At 38.9% G+C, this 22,112-nt stretch overlaps 1 protein-coding gene across 5 annotated transcripts in view; it reads right to left on the bottom strand.

Annotated features, from left to right (window-relative positions):
* ULK4 (unc-51 like kinase 4) overlaps positions 1-22,112 on the bottom strand; it is a 572,842-nt gene that overhangs the window by 46,527 nt on the left and 504,203 nt on the right. For all 5 annotated transcript variants that reach the window (XM_075212480.1, XM_075212479.1, XM_075212478.1 and 2 more), the window contains one exon: positions 1,250-1,338. In XM_075212480.1, coding sequence (XP_075068581.1) covers positions 1,250-1,338 — 89 coding nt within the window. The remainder of the gene's footprint in view (positions 1-1,249; positions 1,339-22,112) is intronic.

Genomic DNA, 22,112 nt, shown 5'->3' with positions numbered 1-22,112 from the left:
CATGTATACTTTCTTCATGGCCTTCTCTCTACTTAATCAATAATCTAAAAACCATGAAAGTATATCATAGTCACAAACAGTAACCAGTATGACCATGAACTGAAGCCTCAAAAAAAATGGTTTCTACCATGGTTTAGCAGAAAGCAAAATATACAGAATAACACTACATTTATTTTATTATGAAAACATATATATTTGCTGGATGTAACATAACTTTAAGCTAATATTATTGCTTGATGTATAAACATTACATAACAATTCCACACAACACTTTACAAGTAAATACATTTTTTAAAAAAAATTTATCCCAAAATATTGCTTATGTTACCATCAATTTTGGCTAAAATGAATAACGAGTGTGAGGAGACATTGGGACTGCCTTTATCACATATGTTTGAAGCGTTGTTTTTTACATTAGGCAATGTATAAATGTGCTTCTCCGCCAAAGGGCAACTGCATGTAGCAAAGTGCATTCTGCTAGAATTAGACCTGATCTCTGCCAGCTCAGAGCTGCGGAAAAAAATCTCCTTTTTGCAATGCTCTGCAATAAAAGGCCAGTGAGTCTCCTCTATAGTTTGCAAGCAACATCCTCACTCAGTCCAAATTGTTCAATCAACTGGTGCAAACTTCAGTATGTCTGAAAATGCCCCATCTTGCTCCACATACACATGCAGTTTGCTGAAAATCGAGGCACACAGGGGCAATTTGGGGTACATAACACTGCCAAAAAGGATTCTGCACTGCACTTTAGCTACTTTGTGTTTTGTAACTGAGGCATCCTGTGAGTAGTTATTAATATTAATAAAATAATCAAGGAAGCCTATGGGGTATATTCAATTTCCTTCCGGGATCATGTGGCTGCACACATAAAGTGCAATTACGGTACAGTCACATCGCATGGGGTGCGAAAGGAAATCTGCGGTGTAGTGGTATCAGGAAGGAGGCGGCGGCATGTAGCCGCCATCTTGGAAGCTAACTGAATATGCCCCTATCTGCTGCCTGCTGCACTGTTCTGCCATATGACCCCCCCTTCTATAATGCATGTCACTCTACGCTTGAATGGTTAAATATTCCGTCAATCACACACACACTCATATATTTAGTATTTTCTCAAAACATGAATTCCTACATATCTACTATGAAGTTTAATTTGACATTAGTCAAATTAAATCAATTACCTTAAGTAGATTGTAAAAAAAAAAAAAGCTGTTTCTTTAAGGCGTGGAAAAATTTGCCTGAGGGGACTCACCTGGAATCCTGAGCAAGTCTATCAAGAGTGTGGATAAGGAGATTCCCATCGTTTTTCATACTTTCCAAATGCTTCTCGTTTGATGTTATCTAGAATTGAAAGAAATCAATGTCAATGAACTAATATTTTTTGTCTTTGCAGTAGGGCATGTGGGAACAGTCACAACATATAAAGTGTAAGGAAAACTGAACAGCAGAGAGATTTAAGGGGCCTGATTCATTAAGGATCTTAACTTGAGAAACTTCTTATTTCAGTCTCCTGGTCAAAACCATGTTACAATGCAAGTGGTGCAAATTAGTATTCTGTTTTGCACATAAGTTAAACAAGTTAACCCGTGCATGATACTCATGCATTCTAGTCAAATCAAGCTACTTAAGGTCTTAAAAAGGTTCTTGTCATGCATTTGGGCCTAGCCCAGGCCTCCTCAGAAGAGCGTTACTTCCCGACGCAAGCGCCCTTTTTAATGTGTGTTCATGAGGTAAAATTACCTCACGAAAATGAGTTTGAGCCCTCAACTCGTAAATTTAGCCTTTACTACCCCTCCCACGGGGGGAAGGGGTAATGATCGAAGTTAACTGACTTCACTATTCTATTTTTTTTGTCAAATAATGTCAGTATACCAAATTTCAGGTGGATGAGCCCTGTCTGAGAAAATAGTTTTTTCCACACACACACACACACACACACACGCCGCTAGGCTTTTACTTTTATATATTAGATAATGCTAAGGGGGGTATTCAATTGTTAGCGTTAACGCAAAAAATCGAGCGCTCAAAAAATATTACTGTTTATACGGTAATATTGCGCTCGAAAAGCGTTAATACGGTAGTTTACTCGCGGAATTTCAGCTCGCCGCTCAGAGGGCTGCGAGCTGAAATTCCACGAGTAATTACCGTATTAACACTAAGATTTTTTGAGCGCTCGTTTGAGAGCGTTAACGCTAACAATTGAATACCCCCCTAAGAATTTAGTAGGTCAGTGTAGTATATAACTCCGCCCAGCAGGTGGCGCTGCAGCTTGAGCACTCTATTACCTGGTAGTTTTTTCCACACACAGACTAACACACGCCGCTAGGCTTTTATATTATAGATACTGACTGTTTTTTCATGTAGCACACAATTATCAACTTTAAATTTCAGTGTACAAATAAGCTATCAAGTATTTGTGTGCTACATGACAAAACAGCATGCTCTCCCATTACGGGACAAGCCTAGTTAGAAACAGGTACAAAAAAGCAACCATAGAGCCATGTGCTCCTAAAGTGAGATGTTCGCTGACAAATGTGAGCAGGAATCATGGCAAATGGATGCTCTATGTCTGAATCAGTATAACTAGAAATACTGAATTGATCTAGATACCGTAGTGTTTGTCTCTACAAGAATGTATCTAGACATATAGGGGCATATTCAATTGTTGGCATTACTGCCTAAAGTAACGCGGCATTACGGTAATAGTGCTTGTAAATACCGTTATTATGGCACATTTCACGCTGGATTTCAGCTCACGGCTCAGGGAGCTGCGAGCTGAAATTCGGCTTAGTATTACTGTAATAACGGTAGTACTTTTTCCGCTGCGGAAAACGCCAACAATTGAATATGCCCCTTAGAGAGAGCATAGGAATTATATTTGCAACATCTATCATTTGTGTCTATTTTGCTCATTCAAACTCTAAATAAAAAGTAAAACAAAGTGCAACAATTGTTTATTTTGAAGGAAATGTCAAATTTTATGAAATATTTCCTATATGCATTCCCTATGCCTGAGTATTTTTTTTATTTCATTTTTTATAATAGAAACTCCTACCAGGATACCATCATTTTGACTATAAATAACATGACTCCCAACATTCTGAAATACAAAATCTGGTCAAAATTAGTCCCACCCAAATCTGCTCAAACCCTACCCCCGATGGTAATGGTTTCCCATGTTATTAATTTGGAATGTCCCTGCAGGAATAGATCTAGAACACTAGTTTGTCTGCCTATTTATAAAAAAGAAGCTTTCCACTGACAACGATCTCATGTAAACCTGTAGACAACTGTGACATCCAGGTAGGTGTACATCCCCTTTAACTTTATTTTTCTTTACATGTTCAATAAACCACAACTACATGTTTTTTCTATGTAGGTAGTCATGTACTTTAATGTACGAATAATGACAGAAGAATTATATAAGGGTCACAAATCAGTTATTGTCCAATACCCTGCCAAAAATCTGAAGAAAAGATGTAACAGAAAATAATCCAGTTGTATGGTGACTCAAATAAATTACTAAATTATTTTTATGAAGAAAGAAATTATCTAAAAAATTACTGATTGAAGAGCACTTTATCCTCGAAGTTTAAATTTTCAGGTACAAGGGTAAAAAAACCCATTTTCTACCATTAGCCTGACATTCTTCTGCAGCTCTGTTAAAATGTGAAGTGTTACTTCCATATAACAGACAACTGAAGCCCCTCATTCATCTTTAGAACTGTGTCCTAACTGGATCTGACATAAAAAGCTGAGATTACAGTCTGTTAAACTGCTGTGACATCATCAACCTTGTGACTTTTAACAAATCCACACAGTGCATTTCGACATAGAAACCTGCAAATTCTGTATGCTCTGTTAGAAAAGCACCTCCCTGCTAATATGACAACTGCTGCAGAATGTTTAAAATGCATGGACATATTCATTTGCTCTTTAAGGAAATATAGTTTTCATTACAACACTGACACTTGTTTCTTTAAAGCAAACACACAATCAAACAAACTTTATTTGCAAGCAAAATTAACATTTGAATTTATCGACTATTGTGTGCAAAACTAGCAATATTAGCTTCATGTTCGAACCAGCCAAAATAATTTTCATGAGACAATTTTGATTTTAAATGTCCATCAAATATTTTCTTTTTTATTATCTTTTATTCTATGGTAGATCCTCAGCCACTTTTATAAAAAAAATAAATGTTTGTGTTGGATTTTGTATTTCACTATACAGAGAGTGTAAACATAATTAAACATAGCTGCTTTCATCAGGGGTCCCTGATGAAAGTAACCTGTGCTGAAATGATCGTAGGGCAGGGCATATTACTGTAACATAATTTTTCTATTAAATTTTGTACTTTGTAACTGCTCGCGCTGGTCTGTTCATTATATTGACAACTATAGATAATACTTTGAATTTATGGACTTTGCACAGCTACCCATGTTCTGATTTTCTTTTTACTGAGAAATGAGTGCATCCTCATGTATATTTTTGTAAATATGTGTTTGTGTGTGTATGTATGTATGTATGTATGTATGTATGTATGTATATATATATATATATATATATATATGCACACACACACAGTGCAGTTCATTCTAACATAGATTCCATTATTAATATATGGGGTAGCCCTGACTCTATACAGTGCCCTTTCACCATGCAAAAGACAGCTTAAATAGCTTAAATTTATGTTCTTGTTTTATGAATAGAAAAGGCATTTCCTTTCCATTTAAACAATCCTTCTCTTCAGTAGCAGGAATACAGCATATCATATGATAGAAGTAATACTGCTTTGGTGGCAAGAAGGACTGCATAAGAGACTGTTGTTAGCAGAAGGGCAGGGCATAAGACAATATGAAAAAGACAATAAATGGCTTATGCAAGACATTTCCTGCAGTTCCACAGGGCTCAAACTGACCTCTGCATCTGCAGCTGCACATGTGAAAAGCTACTAAGTTAGCTGTGATCAGATAATCTTCTTTCTTTGCTTTTTTCTGAAGTCATGTTAATACTACTAAAACAAAGATATATTTTCAGTGGAATTACACTGTTGGTGCTCAGCTGAAAGTAATAGACTTAAAACTCGTTAAGGTGACAATGGTACTCCTGCAGCTGCATGAACTAGGCATTTGGTGGAGAGGTGCCATCATCCCAACTGACCCATGTAAGAGAAAGAAACATAAATTAAATAAATATACACTAACAGGTTACCCATTCTTTGTTAAGTGTTCTTCCGATAGGTTCAGGATTTGGAGGTACTTCTTGTTGTTGGCTCTCACGCATACAACTGTCTGTGCAAGAGAGTTGATCCTGGCCACTTTTAGGGACTGCTCTTGCGCCTTGTTGAGGGCACAACACAGTTTAATGGGGAACTGCAGATGTTCCATGGGTTAGCAGTCTATCATTTGTTGCACTGTCAAAGAGTGTAGCAAGTACTCGATAGCTGTGGCCATTCTTTCATGTTGAAAACTTATTTAATAGAACTATTTAGGTCTAATAATAGCCTAATAATTTCAATTCAGGAGTTTCCCTTTTGTATGAAGGTGTTAAATTATATTTTCATACATATCACAAAAGTGTGACAGATGTGTATTTTTACATCATATTTTATAATCTATTTAATGTAAAATAAACTAACTTTACCTTAGACATTACTGTTATGTCATGTCAGCAGACAGTCACAGCTATAATATATATAAAAAGGTATGTGTATAATATATAGCTCATATTCAGGCCCAACAAGAGTGGAGAGAGCAATATTTCTATTTGGCTGGATCACGTAGAAATAACTTACTGTAGATATTTATGTCAATTTAGGGAGCAGTGTGCTGATGGATATCATTGCAAATGTACTGATTTTTTTTTTATATTATGTTAATTTGCTGAATTAGAAATGTATTGATTTCTGAGGCAGTGTCCATATGTTGAAGAAACTGTGTTTTAGAAAGGAAATCCTCATTAAGTTAATTGGACCTTTTTATCTCAGTGACCAACAAGGCTTTTTACCTGTATACACAGCAGGGAGTTATCCTGTCTTGTTAAAGAGATAGGAAAACTTTGAACAATGTAAACAGCAAGTCATTTGGGAAATCACAGATTGATGTAAATTTTGTTAAAGTATAAAGTTGTGTTATCTCAAGTCTAGAATGTTATATCCTGATGTTAAATATCTGATGTAATATCTCAGACGTTGTGGTGCCACTAGCAGCAATGTAAAACGGTGTTAAATCCCTCCAGGCTTATTTATGTGCAGGCTGCATGAAGCAGCCTGGATTGGTTAAAGGGGCAGGGGACTGGATTACCTGTAAAACTGTATATAACGAGCTATGTTTTACCATGTAGTATTATTCCATCTGTAACTTCTGGAGATCACTAGTACCTCAAACTAGCGTGTAACTGTCCTTATAAGGACCACTTGAACAAAAAAAAATCACTGCTTCAAGATCCTGCTTTGATGCCTACTTGCCTGCTGTAATTCCTGTGACCTACAGATTAAACCAATCTAATCTGTTATCCAGCTGTTCTGAGGTTGGGACCCAGCATCTAATAACAACGCTCTGCCTGCTACCCTGCAGCTCTGACCATTGTGAGAGGCCAGGGGGAATCATCCACAGCAACCCTGGTCTAAAGAAAGAGGTCAGTTGTACCAGCCCAGGTGCCCAGCAAAGGGGCCCAGCAAAGGGGTACACAAACAGCGAGAGTTACCCAGAAGTAAGTGGTTCTAGGCGCCGACGAAAGAGCATAGTGGTGGCAGCAGGCTCACCCTACTGCATTTGGAGCAATGCATTTCGGGTAAACAAAGGGGACGGTGGTAAGGCATTCGGTCCCCAGCAACAAATACTATTATACATATTCTTAATTTAAAGGTATTAACATGAAAGCATCAAAGGTTATGAAGGGTTGAAGATAATAGTAAAAAACAAAATCTACCCATATTAGAGTACTGTAGACCTGTTAAGTAGGCCATTCTAACAATGAGCAATGCAGATAAATGCAAACTGATACTTTCTACACACAGTATGCATAATATCTTGGCAATACCCTAAGGCACTTTGGGAAATCCATGGACCATTTAGTTAAAGGTTACACAGGAGAGATGTGGTGAACATTGAATGTGGTTTTTCTTTGCTCAGAGGGACTTGTTGGCCTTTGTTTGGATGTAAATGATGCACTGATCGCTGATTAATGCTGTATTTGATAGAGGATCTTGCAGTGAATCTTCAGGTTTATTCAGAGGTAAATGCCAAATGGCACATTCTATCTTCCTTAATGTCTACTACTGTCACCCGACCTTTAACAAAAGATTGGAGACTTTTCTTTCTAGTTCCAGTAAGAACAGTAGTTTGCACACTATTGATTTTTTAAAGATGTTTATAAGACAGAAAATTGCTTCATATAAAACATGCTACTTTAGCTATAACATAGTGTGAAGTGTAAAGAAGATCTTCATCAGTGATTAATGATACACAATTATAATTAGTTTGGAAAATAAATTAAGATGTTTAAGTCATGTAATACTTAGGAGGTGATGGGCAAGGGGTTAATGGGGTGGTGGAACCAAAATCAGCGAGCAAAAAAAACAGTAGGAGAAGTGGCGGTATTGCATAACACCAAGTACCACTGTATATATTACTAAATGTAGCTACATGCATTACAGGAAAGATGTAGAGAGACCTTAGAAAGTTTTGAGAACATTTAATAATGTGTCAGCACTTATATAATTTGTGTCCTCTTAGTAAGATTTAAGTAATGCTGAAGCATCTATTTTAGAGCATTACCTCCTATTGTTAAGGAGACCTTAAAGGCAATAACGATCTAGTAAGGTCTCCTTAAAATGAATAAGAAAGTTTGGAGCATCTGGGCCAATATTTAAGGCCAAGAGTCTGCAGGTGAAGGTTTTTCTTCTTCATTTATATCACAATGCCTAAAATACACTAAATTCCCCATGCTGCCCGTGGCATTCCTCTCCTAATTAAATTGTTTAGCAATGCTCCTCACAAGTGACTGTAGGGGACAATACACAGTGATCGGGTCTGTGTTTAAAACACCATTAGCAGCCAGCAATAATGATTTACTTTTGTGCCTTTCTAGTTTTCAGAACTTTGTTAACGTTTTTCTGTTTAATGGATCGCAAACATGGATTACAAGAAACAAAAGGGATAAAAAGAAAAAAGTAATAAAGGCTGAACAAGCTCTTTTGTTTAGCGCTTTTACCATCAAAATCAAAATGAGGATATTCAAAAAAATGGTGGAATAAACACAGACCATATCAGCAAAGTATTTAGCAATTTCCTTTCTAAACATACAAGATAATAAATTATTTTACAGTTCCTCTCATTTAAATTAAATTCTACCCAGTTCTACCTAAGATCATAGGCAACAGAATGCTCACAACAACTTTTACATACATATATATATATATATATATATATATATATATATATACATATACACACACTATATATTACACTAACCAACTATGTGATAACTATTCATTTTAACTTGGATTACAAGTAAAATTTTGTATATATTAGTGCATATTCGGTCCTGGTAATTATTGAATACATTATATCATGCAAGAAATCATTTTTGGCCCATATAAAACACCACAATGAAGACAATGGCTGAACATGATCTAAGGAGTTCTCATATATATGCAAATGTTCCTATATTCTAATATAATGTAATACATCTGTTATAATATCTAGCTGAGGGCAAACTATTGAATCAGACATTATTACAGTAATTTTACACCACCCTTTCCTTACTCTGCAGCTCATTCCCACAACCCGCATAATTCCTTAGAGAAAAAAAAAGGCACCATTGTCTGTCACCAGCAGGGCCGGATTAACCATAGGGCTAACTGGGCTACAGCCGAGGGGCCTATGGCATCCAGGGGGCCCTTGAAAGTGCTCAGCAGCAGTATTGATCGGTCGGGGGCAGGGGCCCTCACGGGGGAATGGAGGCCCCCTTAGCCCAGGGGCCTCCATTCCCTTAATCTGGCACTGGTCACCAGCCTCCTCATTATCTATTATCATGCAGAGAGAAGGGCAGAGACAAGGAAAAGCTCTATTCCTAGGGGCAGAAAGAGATGTACTAGAGAGTAGTGATTAGCATTATTCACTGACCTATCACTGCAGCATGCACCTTCCCTATGTTAGGAGTGCACTGGTAAGATGCCCTCAGGGGCACATCATATGCTAAAGGACAGGCTGTATTTACATGAATATTGGCTCAGCCCACAAAATCACCTGTGAATTTAAGAGGTAACTAGAGAGTTGTCAGTTTCCTTTCTCTCACATAACGGAAACTTTTCAAATTAAGCTGTCAGTGCACTTTTCTAAATGGATACACGTTTGCTGACACACATCATCATCATCATCATTTATTTATATAGCACCACTAATTCCGCAGCGCTGTACATAGAACTCACTCACATCAGTCCCTGCCCCATAGGAGCTTACAGTCTAAATTCCCTAACATACACACAGACAGAAACACAGACTAGGGTCAAACACCACACAGATAAGGCCATGGTCGGGAACCAAACTCAAGACCCCAGTGCTGTTAGTCGGTTGGTTAGTACCCTCTACAGAATCAAAATATCACTTAATGTCCGTAATAAAATGATACATTTTTGAAAGCATCATTAATTGAACATGTTGATTCATTACTCCTTAGTACCACTACTGTCCAATATAATATTAAAAGTGTAGCTGTCTCCAACAAAGTCACTGCTTACATGTAAGATCTTATGAACACTATGTTTCTGTGACTAAAGAGCAAGGGAATAATGGTACAATGGGTAGGAATGAAGGCTGTATAGATAAAATTTGTTTTAGAGTATATAGGCAGTGGTTGAAGTGGAGGTGTATACGGCAGTAAGCCATACCACCACTTCTCCTACTGCCTATAAAATTCTATTCCCTTACCTTCCCATTACAATTTACTATCCACCACTTCTAAATGTCCACTTTAACCAATGTACATAGGTATATGATTACGAGGTATATACTTCTAGGCTTTGGGTTTTTTTTGTGAGGAGGAGCCTCTGTGACCACAACACTGAAACATCCCTTGAAGTGAACATGCCAATGATTACTGGCATCTAACCAAAATTAAAAGGTTGAGGTTTGAAAAAAATATATTTTATCAAATGACTCGGATTAAGGTCTGTGCTACAATAACATCTGTAGAATAACAATGTATTAAGCAGACTTTAAACATGTCTACAACATACTGTTTTTAATAATTATTTTCAGATTAATTTTCCTTTAAATTATTAATTTATTTTCCCAATGCCACAAAAATGTTATTAAAGTTTATAAATTTATTGTTGAAGTAATGACAGGTTTGGGTTCAGTTCTAGAAAACAAATTTCAGTTATATTTTATAAAGACACTGAATGATAGTTGCTAAAACAAAAAATCAGGTATATTTCTATGTCCCGGCACACAGTAACAATAACAATAGACAACAAAGCAGAGTTCTTGTGTGTCTGGGTAATTATGTTTGCGGCATTGGTGTTATCATCAAATTGAATGTCCCTAGTGTTATTATTGCAACTACTCTAATCAAGAGAAAAAATAATCGTGAAGAAAGCCCATATCCTAACTGCTGAACTACAGATTGCATCTCAATGATACCACTTACAAGGCTCTTTCATTCTGAGCCATTGGTTGCCAAAGAAACGTACTTTAACAACGCACAAAACATCCAGGTCTCCATTGAACAAATATGCAGATGTTTTCATGTTAACCATTCCTGGTGGAACGTATTTATGTATAAACACAAACATATATATTTTATTTCACTTCTGTGCAGCGAATATATGTTGTTAAGGGAGGATGGTGTCATATGGGAATGGTATAAATGAACAAAATTTTATTAAAAAAGAATGGATGTCTGAAAAAAAATCAGCTTGAAAAGTCTTCAGTTACGCAGTAATGAGAAGAAGAAATTATCTTTCTGCTATGATAATTAGAGTGTTAATTTTCATCTAAATGGACTGCTTTACTTTATATTCCATGTTGTGCACTTTCTTGACACATTGTGAACTACATATTTTTAGGTGCCAAACCATATGTACTGTGGCAGAGAACCAAGTGTAAATATACATAATATTAAAACGGTCTCTTCTTCTGTCAACTATGAGAGGAGATACTTCATAGATTGCTGCATAGATGCACACTTAGGAATATATTACCAATATATTATTTTAAAAATAGCACAGTACATATAAATTATTGTATTCTGCAGATGATTTATGTTACAGGTAGATCTAGGTCATGGGAGTTAACAAAGAATGAGCTAAAGGATGAATTCTGAAGTTTGAACACATTCATTCTACAGGTAATACAAGAGAAAAATGATTCATCATGGGGGACATGGCTTGGATGAGCACGATGTAGATAGCACCTAAACAACTCTCCTGCCTAATATCAGGCTATTTATCCTTGGAACCAGCTGCAACTGCTTCCAGCTCCCGTTTTTGGGAACTCTGGGTTTACAAGGTGCAGACTGACCTATATGGTAGGTTTTCATTTCCCCAGGCAATGATTGAAACCTCACCTCTTATAATCTTAGCGGTATATGTTCGCCCTCCTTTTTGTAACATAGTTCTAAAGCAGGAGTCTACCTTTATAGCCCTTTCACCGGATACTCTGTTGCTTAGTTGGTGATATTAACAATGTAATGGATGCAGGACTAGATATATGAAAGGAGTCTGCTTTTACTTTTGCAATTGTCTCTGTTCCTTCTGTATTTGCTAGATTGGTAGCAGAAATTGGTCTGTCTGATGTCTGGAGATTTAAGTTCCCCAGGGCTCAACATTTCTCCTGCCACTCAGCGTCCCATCATATTTTGTCTCTGATTGATTTAGCCCTGGTTTCCCATACCTTGCTCTATTTGGTTGGGGATGTATGATATTTATCTACAGGCACCTCAGTGCATTCACCTCTATTCTTATGTGTCACCCTTAAGCCTGTTCCTGAAGCCAAATTTTGGAAATTCAACCCTTTTTGACTTACCCTAATGGGGATAATTTTCATAAGTCAGCCCCATTGTGTTATGGATGCTTCTAAAGCTTTTCTTCTGGGCACCTTAAGTAACAGAGTGGCAGGTCAGAAAAAGCACTCCAGACAGATGGAGACCCAGTTGAAAGAGAACTGTTGGGATCTGGAAGTGGCCTATCTTTCATCCCGCACTAGAACAGATCGTTTGTTGTGGCTCCAGGCTCAGAGGGAATAGCTGGAATTTTTTTTTTACGATCAGGGTGATAAAAGTGGTAAAATGATGGCCTATTGGCCAAAACTGAATTGGCTCCTAGATTTATCCTGGCTGTCTTGGATGGCCGGGGTGATATGTACACTCATAGTGCTAGCATCACACATGGTGTTTCATATTGTCACGGGCACTAGGAGTCTTTGCCCAGGATATCACCAGATGATGATCTTACCAGAGTAGTGTGGGTTACCCAGTGGTCCTCTGGTAGCAGGGTGACTAGCGGAACATATGACTCAGCAGATGGTGAGAGGATGCAAATAGAAAAGTCAATGACTAGCAGCAATCTGGTTAATGATTAGGTAGATATGAAGACGAGGATCTTGATGGACGTGAAGAAGTGCAGGAAGGTAACAGGGAAGTCAGTGGTCTGCGTACAGCAAGTTGTACCACTGCTTATGGTGAAGAGACTTGTCCAGGTGCAGGTAGGTAGCGGGGAAGTCAGTGGTCTGCGTATAGCAAGTTGTACCACTGCTTATGGTGAGAGGACTTGTCCAGGTGCAGGTAGGTAGCGGGGAAGTCAGTGGTCTGCGTATAGCAAGTTGTACCACTGCTTATGGTGAGAAGACTTGTCCAGGTGCAGGTAGGTAGCGGGGAAGTCAGTGGTCTGCGTATAGCAAGTTGTACCACTGCTTATGGTGAGAAGACTTGTCCAGGTGCAGGTAGGTAGCGGGGAAGTCAGTGGTCTGCGTATAGCAAGTTGTACCACTGCTTAATAGGTGAGGAGGTGTACAAGTGTTGATGAGTGGAAACATAGAATGTAGACACTGGAGAGCACAAGGAACTTGATCCCAAACAATATGCACAAGTCTATGTTGGTGTGGCAGGCGCTGCTTGACAGAGACAAATTCACTACTGGAATCCAGGCTAATAGCAGAAGGTCAATTAGCATATGTATCTCACGACTGAACAAAGAGGTAAACTTCCCAGCAGATATGCGGAGTAATAACACAGTCTCAGGGAGATAGAGGATTCCGTGGGTAAGTGAAGAACAGTCCAAGCGGATATGCAGTAAACGAATACAGTCAATAGAAAGTAAGCATACCGCGGTTCAGTTGAGCAGGCTGTCCACGAGAGGATACAGGAACAGCTGAGCGGCTGCACGCCAGCACGAGTAAAGAAACCACAGGTGAGTGGTAGCGGTAATCAGGGTCCGGGTCAGCACACAGGCAGAGAACTTGACACGGGTAGAACAACGATGAGCAATGCAGGAATCACTGGAGATAGCGAACACGAGTAGAACACTGGAGGTAATAGCGGACTGGAAGCCGCAGATGATTAGAGCAGGAATCAGCAGGGAACTGAAGACATAGTAGAACACGGGAGACTTGTAGCGGTCTGGAAACCGGCAGGAATCAGCAGGGAACTGAAGACATAGTAGAACACAGGAGACTTGAAGCGGTCTGGAAACCGGCAATGAGTTGAGCAGGAATCAGCAGGAAGCTGAAGACACGGAGAAGTACACAGAAACACCTTCAGAGACTCACAGGGATTGAGACTCCAAGATCAGGCAACGAGGTAATGAACACAGGTGCTTTAAATAGGGAGCGTTGCCTGATCAACCAATTAACTAAAAGCAAAGGTCAGAAGAGTTCTTAGGAACTGCGCATGCGCAGACCATCAGGATGGTGGGCGGCCACGGTTCAGGATAGGTGCTGGCAGGAATACTGGAGAGCCACGCACCAGTGCAGAGGCACTCACGGTCCGGTGAGTGACACATATGTACTATAAACAACTATATAGCTCCCAAATGTCTTATTCCCCCCAACAACTCTGTGATTATGTTGTCCAAACTAACCTGCCCAAACTACCTTCAGAGGCTGTAGATCTCCTGGAGGCTCGTTCTCGAATAGAAAGGCTCCTGGTGTAGACAGGCTTCCCCTTGAAGTGTATAAAAAAAGTATGCATTTTTTCATACTAAAGCATTTGATAACTTGTTTGAGTGTGATGTTCTCTCCCCACTATGTCAGATGCCTTAATTATTGTCATCTCCAAAACTGGGAACGATCTGCTTTTTCCAGAGTCCTACAGATCCATTTTGTTATTAACCACGTACTTTAAGATACTGGCAAACATACTTGCCACTAGGCTACACTTGATAATATCTCAGGTAATCCACCCAGACCAGACAGACTGGTTTTAAGCCAGGGAAATCAACCATAATTAATCTTCGGAGACTGTTTACCCAACTTCAAATGCCTTCTCACGATATTGGGGCGGCAGGGCCGGATTAAGGGAAGGAAGGCCCCTGGGCTAAGGGGGCCACCATTCTCCCGTGAGCCCACCTCTCCCCCAAAAGCCCCCCCTGTGAGCCACCCGCTGCCCTTTCCCAAGCACTTACCCCTTTCTGTTCTCCTCCTGTCACTGTAGTCCTTACCCGGCGCGCTGTATGCTCCTTACTGAGGAGATCTCGTGAGAGTGAGACTCACAAGATCTCCTCAGTAAGGAGATTACTAAGCACCGTGGAAGGACTACAGTGACAGTTCTCAGCAGCATCGATCGGGCTGGGAGCACCCCCGCACCGATCAATATTGCCACTGAGCACTGTCAAGGGTCGCCTGGATGCCCGAGGCCCCTGGCTGTAGCTCAGTTAGACCTCGGGTTAATCCGGCCCTGTGGGGCAGTGATCATGCAGCTGATTCGGTGGAATGGTGTTTTCTAGGGGAGGTGATGGCAGAATTTGGGTTTGGCGAAACTGCTTTATTCTGCTCCAGCGCCTAAAATGTGCATTGATGGCTACACATTTGCCCCCTTTACCCTAGGGAGAGGCACACAACGGTGTTGCCCTCTCTCTCCTGTCCTATTTGATCTTGCTATATTTATATATACTTAGCCTGTCTTGTTAGGAGACATCCCGGGATATGTGGGCTACCGGCAGGGGGCGAAATAAAAAAAATTGTTCTACATGCGGACGATATCCTCCTTTTTTGAAGGATGTCGATGATTCCCTTAACAACCTGCTGCAGGTGGTTGATGGCTTTGGTACCTACTCTGGTATTCAAATCAACTGGTCCAAAAGCAATATATTTCCCATTTGTGGATACATACCCCGAAATGCATGGTAGTGCTAGAGATGCCACTAAATGCAACAGATGTAGCCAGTTCCAATTATTTATTTTTAATAAAGTTTATTATACTTCTGTATGGCTGCCAAAATTGGGTATGAGAGACAATTCTCATTGCCCTAAATGTGGAACGGGGGCGACTCATTTCTGGCACCTTCTCTGGTCCTGTCCAGGGTTGGTGAATTTATGGCAACGGTTTGTGCACATATTCAGTCAACAGGGATTAAGATTTGTTTACTGTTCCCAAAAATTGGTCTTTTTGGACTGTCTCTAGATCTCCTTTTGGATAAGTCCTCCTCGCAGTATGTAATCTATATTTTCTCTCTGGTTAAAGTTATTATAGCTTAAAAATGTATGACCGCTGACAGGGGGAGGGCTGGCAAATTTTAGCCTGGAGGGCAAGTGTCAACTCAGCAGCCTATTAGGAACATTTTAAAGAAAAAAAAATGCAGGTGGCCCAATGACCCAATTCAAGGTAGCCCACTATGGGACTAGCCCAGGGAGCGGATGCCCCCCAGCCCAGCCTGCCCCTGATGACCCCTCTTTTGGTGGCAACAACCAGGAACTACATGCCTAAATATTACGATCTGGTCCCGGTGGGTTAAGTCTCAATACTTGTTGCCATCTCGATCTGAGAAATCTGATGATGGTTCATCCTAGACACCCCAATATACACCAGTATATTGTTTACTGTATGCAGTCTATCAGTCATGTAATTTAACCTCTTCACTTTGCCCATGAGAACTCTGTCGCTCTTATTATGTGCTTGTGATGCCCTGCTGGTCTTCTTCTATTTCAATGTATATCCAGCTTAAATTTATCATAGTTTATGTTTTACTCTGTGCTATGCTCCGACTGTACACTTTGATCTGCTGCCTCTGATATGCAATTGTATTGTTGTACCCTGGGATTCTAGTTCATTTTCAGTTCTCTTTTATTTTGGGGAGGGGGTTTGGGGATTTCTACTTATGTTTTGCATTTTCTAAATTTGAAGACTTCAATAAAAAAGAATTGTTTCAAAAATAATATAAGAGAAAAATAAAGGTGACAGGTAAAGAATTAGCCAAACAATTGGCTTTGGTGGGCAGAGGAAAGTCATAAGCAGGACCGTTCATCCCAAGATTTGACATGAGACCCTCATGACAGCATTCTAGGGACGGCAGAGATAAGGTTCTCATCTTGCCTCCTGGCTCCCAACATGCTTATTCCGAACACTGTTTTAGCCCTAACATTTCTGACTCGATTGCAGAAGGAGCACAGAAAGACACAAGTATTAGCACAGCAACTGACAGTGTTAGATGAGTAAAGACAGGAGAGGGTGAGGAAGTATTCTTCTTGTCTTGTACTCTTCTAACCGTGTCAGTCACTGATTCCCTCCTGTAGTGAGCAACCAGTGACCAAAGTGATGGGGGGGCTGCTGGAGTGGCAGTGTACAAATGGAATACATTGGTCATGAGGTATTAACTTTCTAAAAATTATTAATATATTTATTTATAAAAAAAGTCAGTTGAGGCTTGGTTTTACAAAATATATATATAATGTGAAAGCTGATTAGTGACTACTATAGAGACTGGCCAGAAGAAATATGATTTTGAGGCTATTGGCCAACTTAATATCTATTTAAATAGTGAAAAAAACGGGTTGGGTACGAATTTCCGACGGTGAAAACACAGATGGAAATAATACTGACACAAAAATCCCGACAGTGTAAATACTGATATGGAGAAAATACCTACAGTGTAAATACTAACATGGAGAAAATACCTAAAGTGTAAATACTGACACGAAGAAAAAAATAACTACACGGATAAAATACCGATAGCGTGATTGGCAACAGTGAAAATGCAGACAATCACACTGCTGCCGTTAAAAGTGGGTCTGGGTGCCATCCAGCGGCCGGACCCGCTGGCAGTAATCAGTGAAAAAAAAATACATAAATAATATATATATATATATATATATATATATATATATATATATATATATAAAACACTTGTTATCTAAAAATAAAAACATAAAGAAGTACCCAAAGTTCCAATAAAGTCAACCTTGAATTTAGGATATATTGCCTTTAAGGAGCCATTACATTTTTTCTCTATAAACAGACCCAAGCGTGGGTGTAGGTTTTCTGATGACGAAGCAATTGAAGTGATGCTCTTCTCACGCAGCACTTCCACAAACATATGTAGTGGTGTAATTTCCATTAAAACAGATTGCCACTATAATCATCTTTAGCATTGGTAACAGGTTAAATATTGTAAATATTGTAGAAATTTTGGCAAGACAATGCACATTCTTCTAATAAAAGGGTTGGTCAATCTTAAGAAAATGATATAGTCCAGACAGATTTTTTTATGTTTGTTGCCCTAAGATAGAAAAGATCTGCTGTGCGATCTGCAGTTGTAACCAGTGTACAGACCTGAGCTTTCTGATACTGTATTCAAGAGCAGCACAAAATAACAAGTCTGGACAATAGAATTCTCTGAATGTGGACTTACCCATTTAATTCCTTGATTTTACCTCCCCATCCCCACAAGAACAAGAAAACCCTGTTTGCCAAGAAAGCTGTAACACTATAAGCTCTGCCCTGAATACATCTAATGAAAGGAGGCACATTTCTAAAAAGATGTAAAGACCTATAAAACAGGGCCGAGTGCGGAAAATAGTGTAAGTCGTTTGGCTTCCATTGGCAACACAGTTAGCCAACAAGATACCACAAATTGCAGACTTGCTACATCTATTCATTTTGCTTAGCTGATATCTAAATTATCCTATTGGGTATTAAATGTATATTTGGTATTTGTTGAGGGAGAGAAAAACATTGCTGTAACATAATGTAGCTGTGCTTCTAATCTTTCACATATTTGTCTGTACAATGAGTTTTGTGGGAATATATGGTGGTTTTCTTTGTTAGAACATACAATTATATCTCCGTTTAATTGCCAGTTTGTTGCTTTTTAATAGGAATTACTTGTCTTTATGAAGCTAATAAAGAACTAGGCATCTTCCTTTTATGCAGTCCTAATAGAAAAGAGGAGACATAAAGAATAGTATAATTGATATGTAAATGAAGTTCATTTCCAAAATACAAAATCTCTGTCCAGGTAATAAAGGTGCTAGTAAAATGTACTAATTGTGTAGGAGAGAAATTAAAGTTTGCTGAATGGAGAGAGCTGCTAAATACAAAAGGGAGAACATCAAATATAAAGAAGTGACTATCAGAGTATAGTGAGGGAGGATATATAGAATGTGATTAAAATACAAAAAATGATTCATAGCTATTAACTTAATAAAACAATAAAATTAAAGTATAAAACATGCCTTGAGAATAAATAAGCATTTACTTTTCTATGATTACCGGTGGTTTATTTTGTAAGTAATCTTTTTAACTAGAACAAAGGTCACATCAGTGTAGTTTTCAACAGTTTGCAAAAAGCAATATAGGTCATTTACTAACAAAGTGCTACTGTCATACCTACAGACCAATTTAAAAAAGCTAAATTTGGATAAACGGAAGCTCCAGCCCCCCAAATCTCTTTGCAATTCACCCAATGTCCACATCCTGTGAATCTGCACCCACTCTCCAGTAGCATCCACTTCTTTTGAAATCAGAGACTTGGGACATTCCCCAGTGCATGTCATTTACTAGCATAGTGCAAAAGTGCACACAGTCAGCCATCACCTTTTCTTTGTATCAGATGGTGTGCTAAGTATATCTCAGTTTATCGCTGCCACCCAATCAAGCATGCCTGTTGTATATACTTATTTGTCACAATGCACACTCCAGTGCAGTAATAAGACTAGTGCTTCAGGGGAGCCAATTCATGGTAGAGATTGGGGTGTTACAAGAGGGACCGGACATTGTGTAACATTCAAAAGTATGTTTTTAAAAAAAAAGATTTGATGTGCTTTACAATTGGGAATAGTCACAGAACTAAAAAGAGACTGGGGGGCATATTTACTAATCTGTGGGTTTGAAAAAGTGGAGATGTTGCCTATAGCAACCAATCAGATACTAGCTGTCATTTTGTTGAGTGCACTAAATAAATGAAACCTAAAATCTGATTGGATGCTATAGGCAACATCTCCACTTTTTCAAACCCGCAGTTTAGTAAATCTAGCCCTGGGTATTAACAGACAGATAGAGGTAAGAGGGCCCTACTTGCAAAATCACTATCTATAGGATCTGCTTTATTGAAAATATCCTAATTCTAATATGCTCCTGACTCTTTTACACATATATTTGTGAATGTTAGCATTACTATACCTTTTAGAAAATTATTCTGCACCGAATAATAAGAAAATAAATATTATGGTTAATATCAAACTAAGATTTAGCATTTGCTAACAAAAAAAAATGGTTCCCAGTTTCAATTTACGATTACAATTATCATTCTGGGACTGTTGTTGCTGGGTAAATGTATCAGCTCTTGCTAATCCCAGTCTTGCGTGTGTGCAATAGGACGAAAACAATCTTTAGCTGGTTCCTGTGAACAGGCCCAGACAAAGCTGGCAGACTGTGAAAAGCTACAATAGTCTGTGTCCCAGGTGTTTCTTGGCACACTTCCTCATGCACAGTGACTTTATCATCAAGGATTAAAAAGGCTTTATGATGCTTAGATCTCAGGAAGACATGTATAAACATGCAGGTATCTACGGCAACAAATGTACTTCAAAGTTTGCATTGTGACTGCTCCTGATGTTATATTACCACCTTCCATTACTGCATTATTGACATTCACCAGCCAATGCTTCAGCGGGCTTTACTCAAAGCTTTTGTAGAGCAGCAACCATAACAATTGATTCAAATTAGTTAAGAAAACTTAGTTATCATAGCTAAAAGAGATCAGAAGATTGCGTTATGAAAACTCTAAGGAACATGACAGTTTTAGAAGATTCATGCTCTCCAAAAGAACAGCCAGCCCAATAATTAACATTAAAAAAATACAAATTACAATGAAGACATTTTAAGGCCACACAAGTAACTGGGTTACTGGTAATAACAATGAAAATATATTATTTCAGACACCAGTATTCAGAATAACACGGCTGTTATTTCTTTACTATGTGATGTTCATATGGTGGGCTTGTCATTCTAACATAAAACCACAATGGCTTTCAATAAAACATCAAATATGGATTTGCTTAGTTGGCTGTCATATGCCACATGCAATCACGTCACCCTGTTTGGCCCAGAGAACTCCAATGTTTGAAGACATCAACTTGTATTCTGATACCAACCTTATTAAACAGATGGTGCCAGGAAAGGAGAGGGAGAAGATAGATTACAGAACATAAAATACTAAGGATTTATGTTAAATGTGGCTTTATAGTGGAGGTAAGATCTCAGCAGAGATAAGAAAAGACAACAATAAATATTTTAAAAATTTATTTGCCGTTATAAAACTGTATAGTTTAATTCATGCAATGTCTTGGGAAACATTGGCCATGATCAGGACCACCATTGGGGGTTATAGCAGCAAGACTGTGATGGAAGAGGGGTCTGGCACTACCAAGGTTCACATAGCTTGGACCCTATTCTGTCACTTGCTGTTGCTAGTGGAAGAGTAGCTGGTACTAACATCTAGCAGAAAGCTCCGGGGCACTAATTTGTTTACAGCATTACATAGGAAACCGTATATGCAAGTAAACTGCAGAAAGGTTTGGATGGTGATTATATGTGGAGGTTTGGCGAATCGGACCACTGGATTAGAGGTCTGCTATAAACTAGCCATCAGAATTGGACAACAGCTATTTAATCGCCACAGGACTGGTCTGCTTTGTATACTACCCCCATATTGGGCCCTGAATGGTAAAAGTGCCACCAAAATGTGATTTGTATACTAGCTGCCAAAGAGGACTCTGTATTGTAGCCACCTGTAAGTGGTGGAAATATTTAGCAGGTTTATGGAGCCCAAGATTTCTGATGGCTACCCTGGTCATTGTTGTCCAGGTAAGAAGTACCCAGGGGTTCCACACAACTATTGGCAAACACTCATTAAACCCCCAAATATGTCAAAATCTGTGAAGTCCATGTCTCCTATCCACAGGCAGTGGCTGCCTCTGCATAGTGACTAGATTACTAGTGATATATGACTTCACTAGCTCATTTTATATGTAACCGCTACTAAGGAATTTGTTTTATAAATCACACTGTATTCTAATTCCTTCCTCTACTTTCTATAGCACAAAGAATCAAGCCATGCAAACTAACACTTTATAATGAAGGCCCCACCTTTATGCAGGGAGATTTACTTACATAGCCTAGTTTAAACCACAAGTACAATATTCTTGTAGCATTTCAATGTCCAATCCTAACATTAGGATTCAAACCATGGTCTCTGAATGTCATTGTTATATAATCAGTACACTAAACCACTGAGCAATTCTTTTGTTTGCTTAGACCTGACTTAACTGTACATTTGCAGCATTTCATCAGCATCCGCAACTCTGTACAGAGAACCCACTCACATCAGTCCCAGCCCCATTGGACCTTACACCCTTAATTCCCCAACACGCACACACACACCAAGAGAGACTAAGGTCAACTCTTAATAGCAGCCAATTAACCTACCAGTATGTTTTTGGTGTGGGAGGAAACTGAGCACTCAGGGGAAACCCACGCAAACACAGGGAGAACATACAAACTTAATACAGATAAGGCCATGGTCAGGTCAGCAATGGAACTCATGACCCCAGTGCTGTGAGGCAAAAGAGCTAACCACTAAGCCACCATGCATTTAGTTTAAATTAGTTCTTAGTTCT

The sequence above is a fragment of the Mixophyes fleayi genome, chromosome 5, assembly GCF_038048845.1.
Source record: "Mixophyes fleayi isolate aMixFle1 chromosome 5, aMixFle1.hap1, whole genome shotgun sequence".
In the NCBI taxonomy this organism is placed as follows: Eukaryota; Metazoa; Chordata; class Amphibia; order Anura; family Limnodynastidae; genus Mixophyes; species Mixophyes fleayi.
This window is presented reverse-complemented; position numbering and strand designations above follow the sequence as displayed.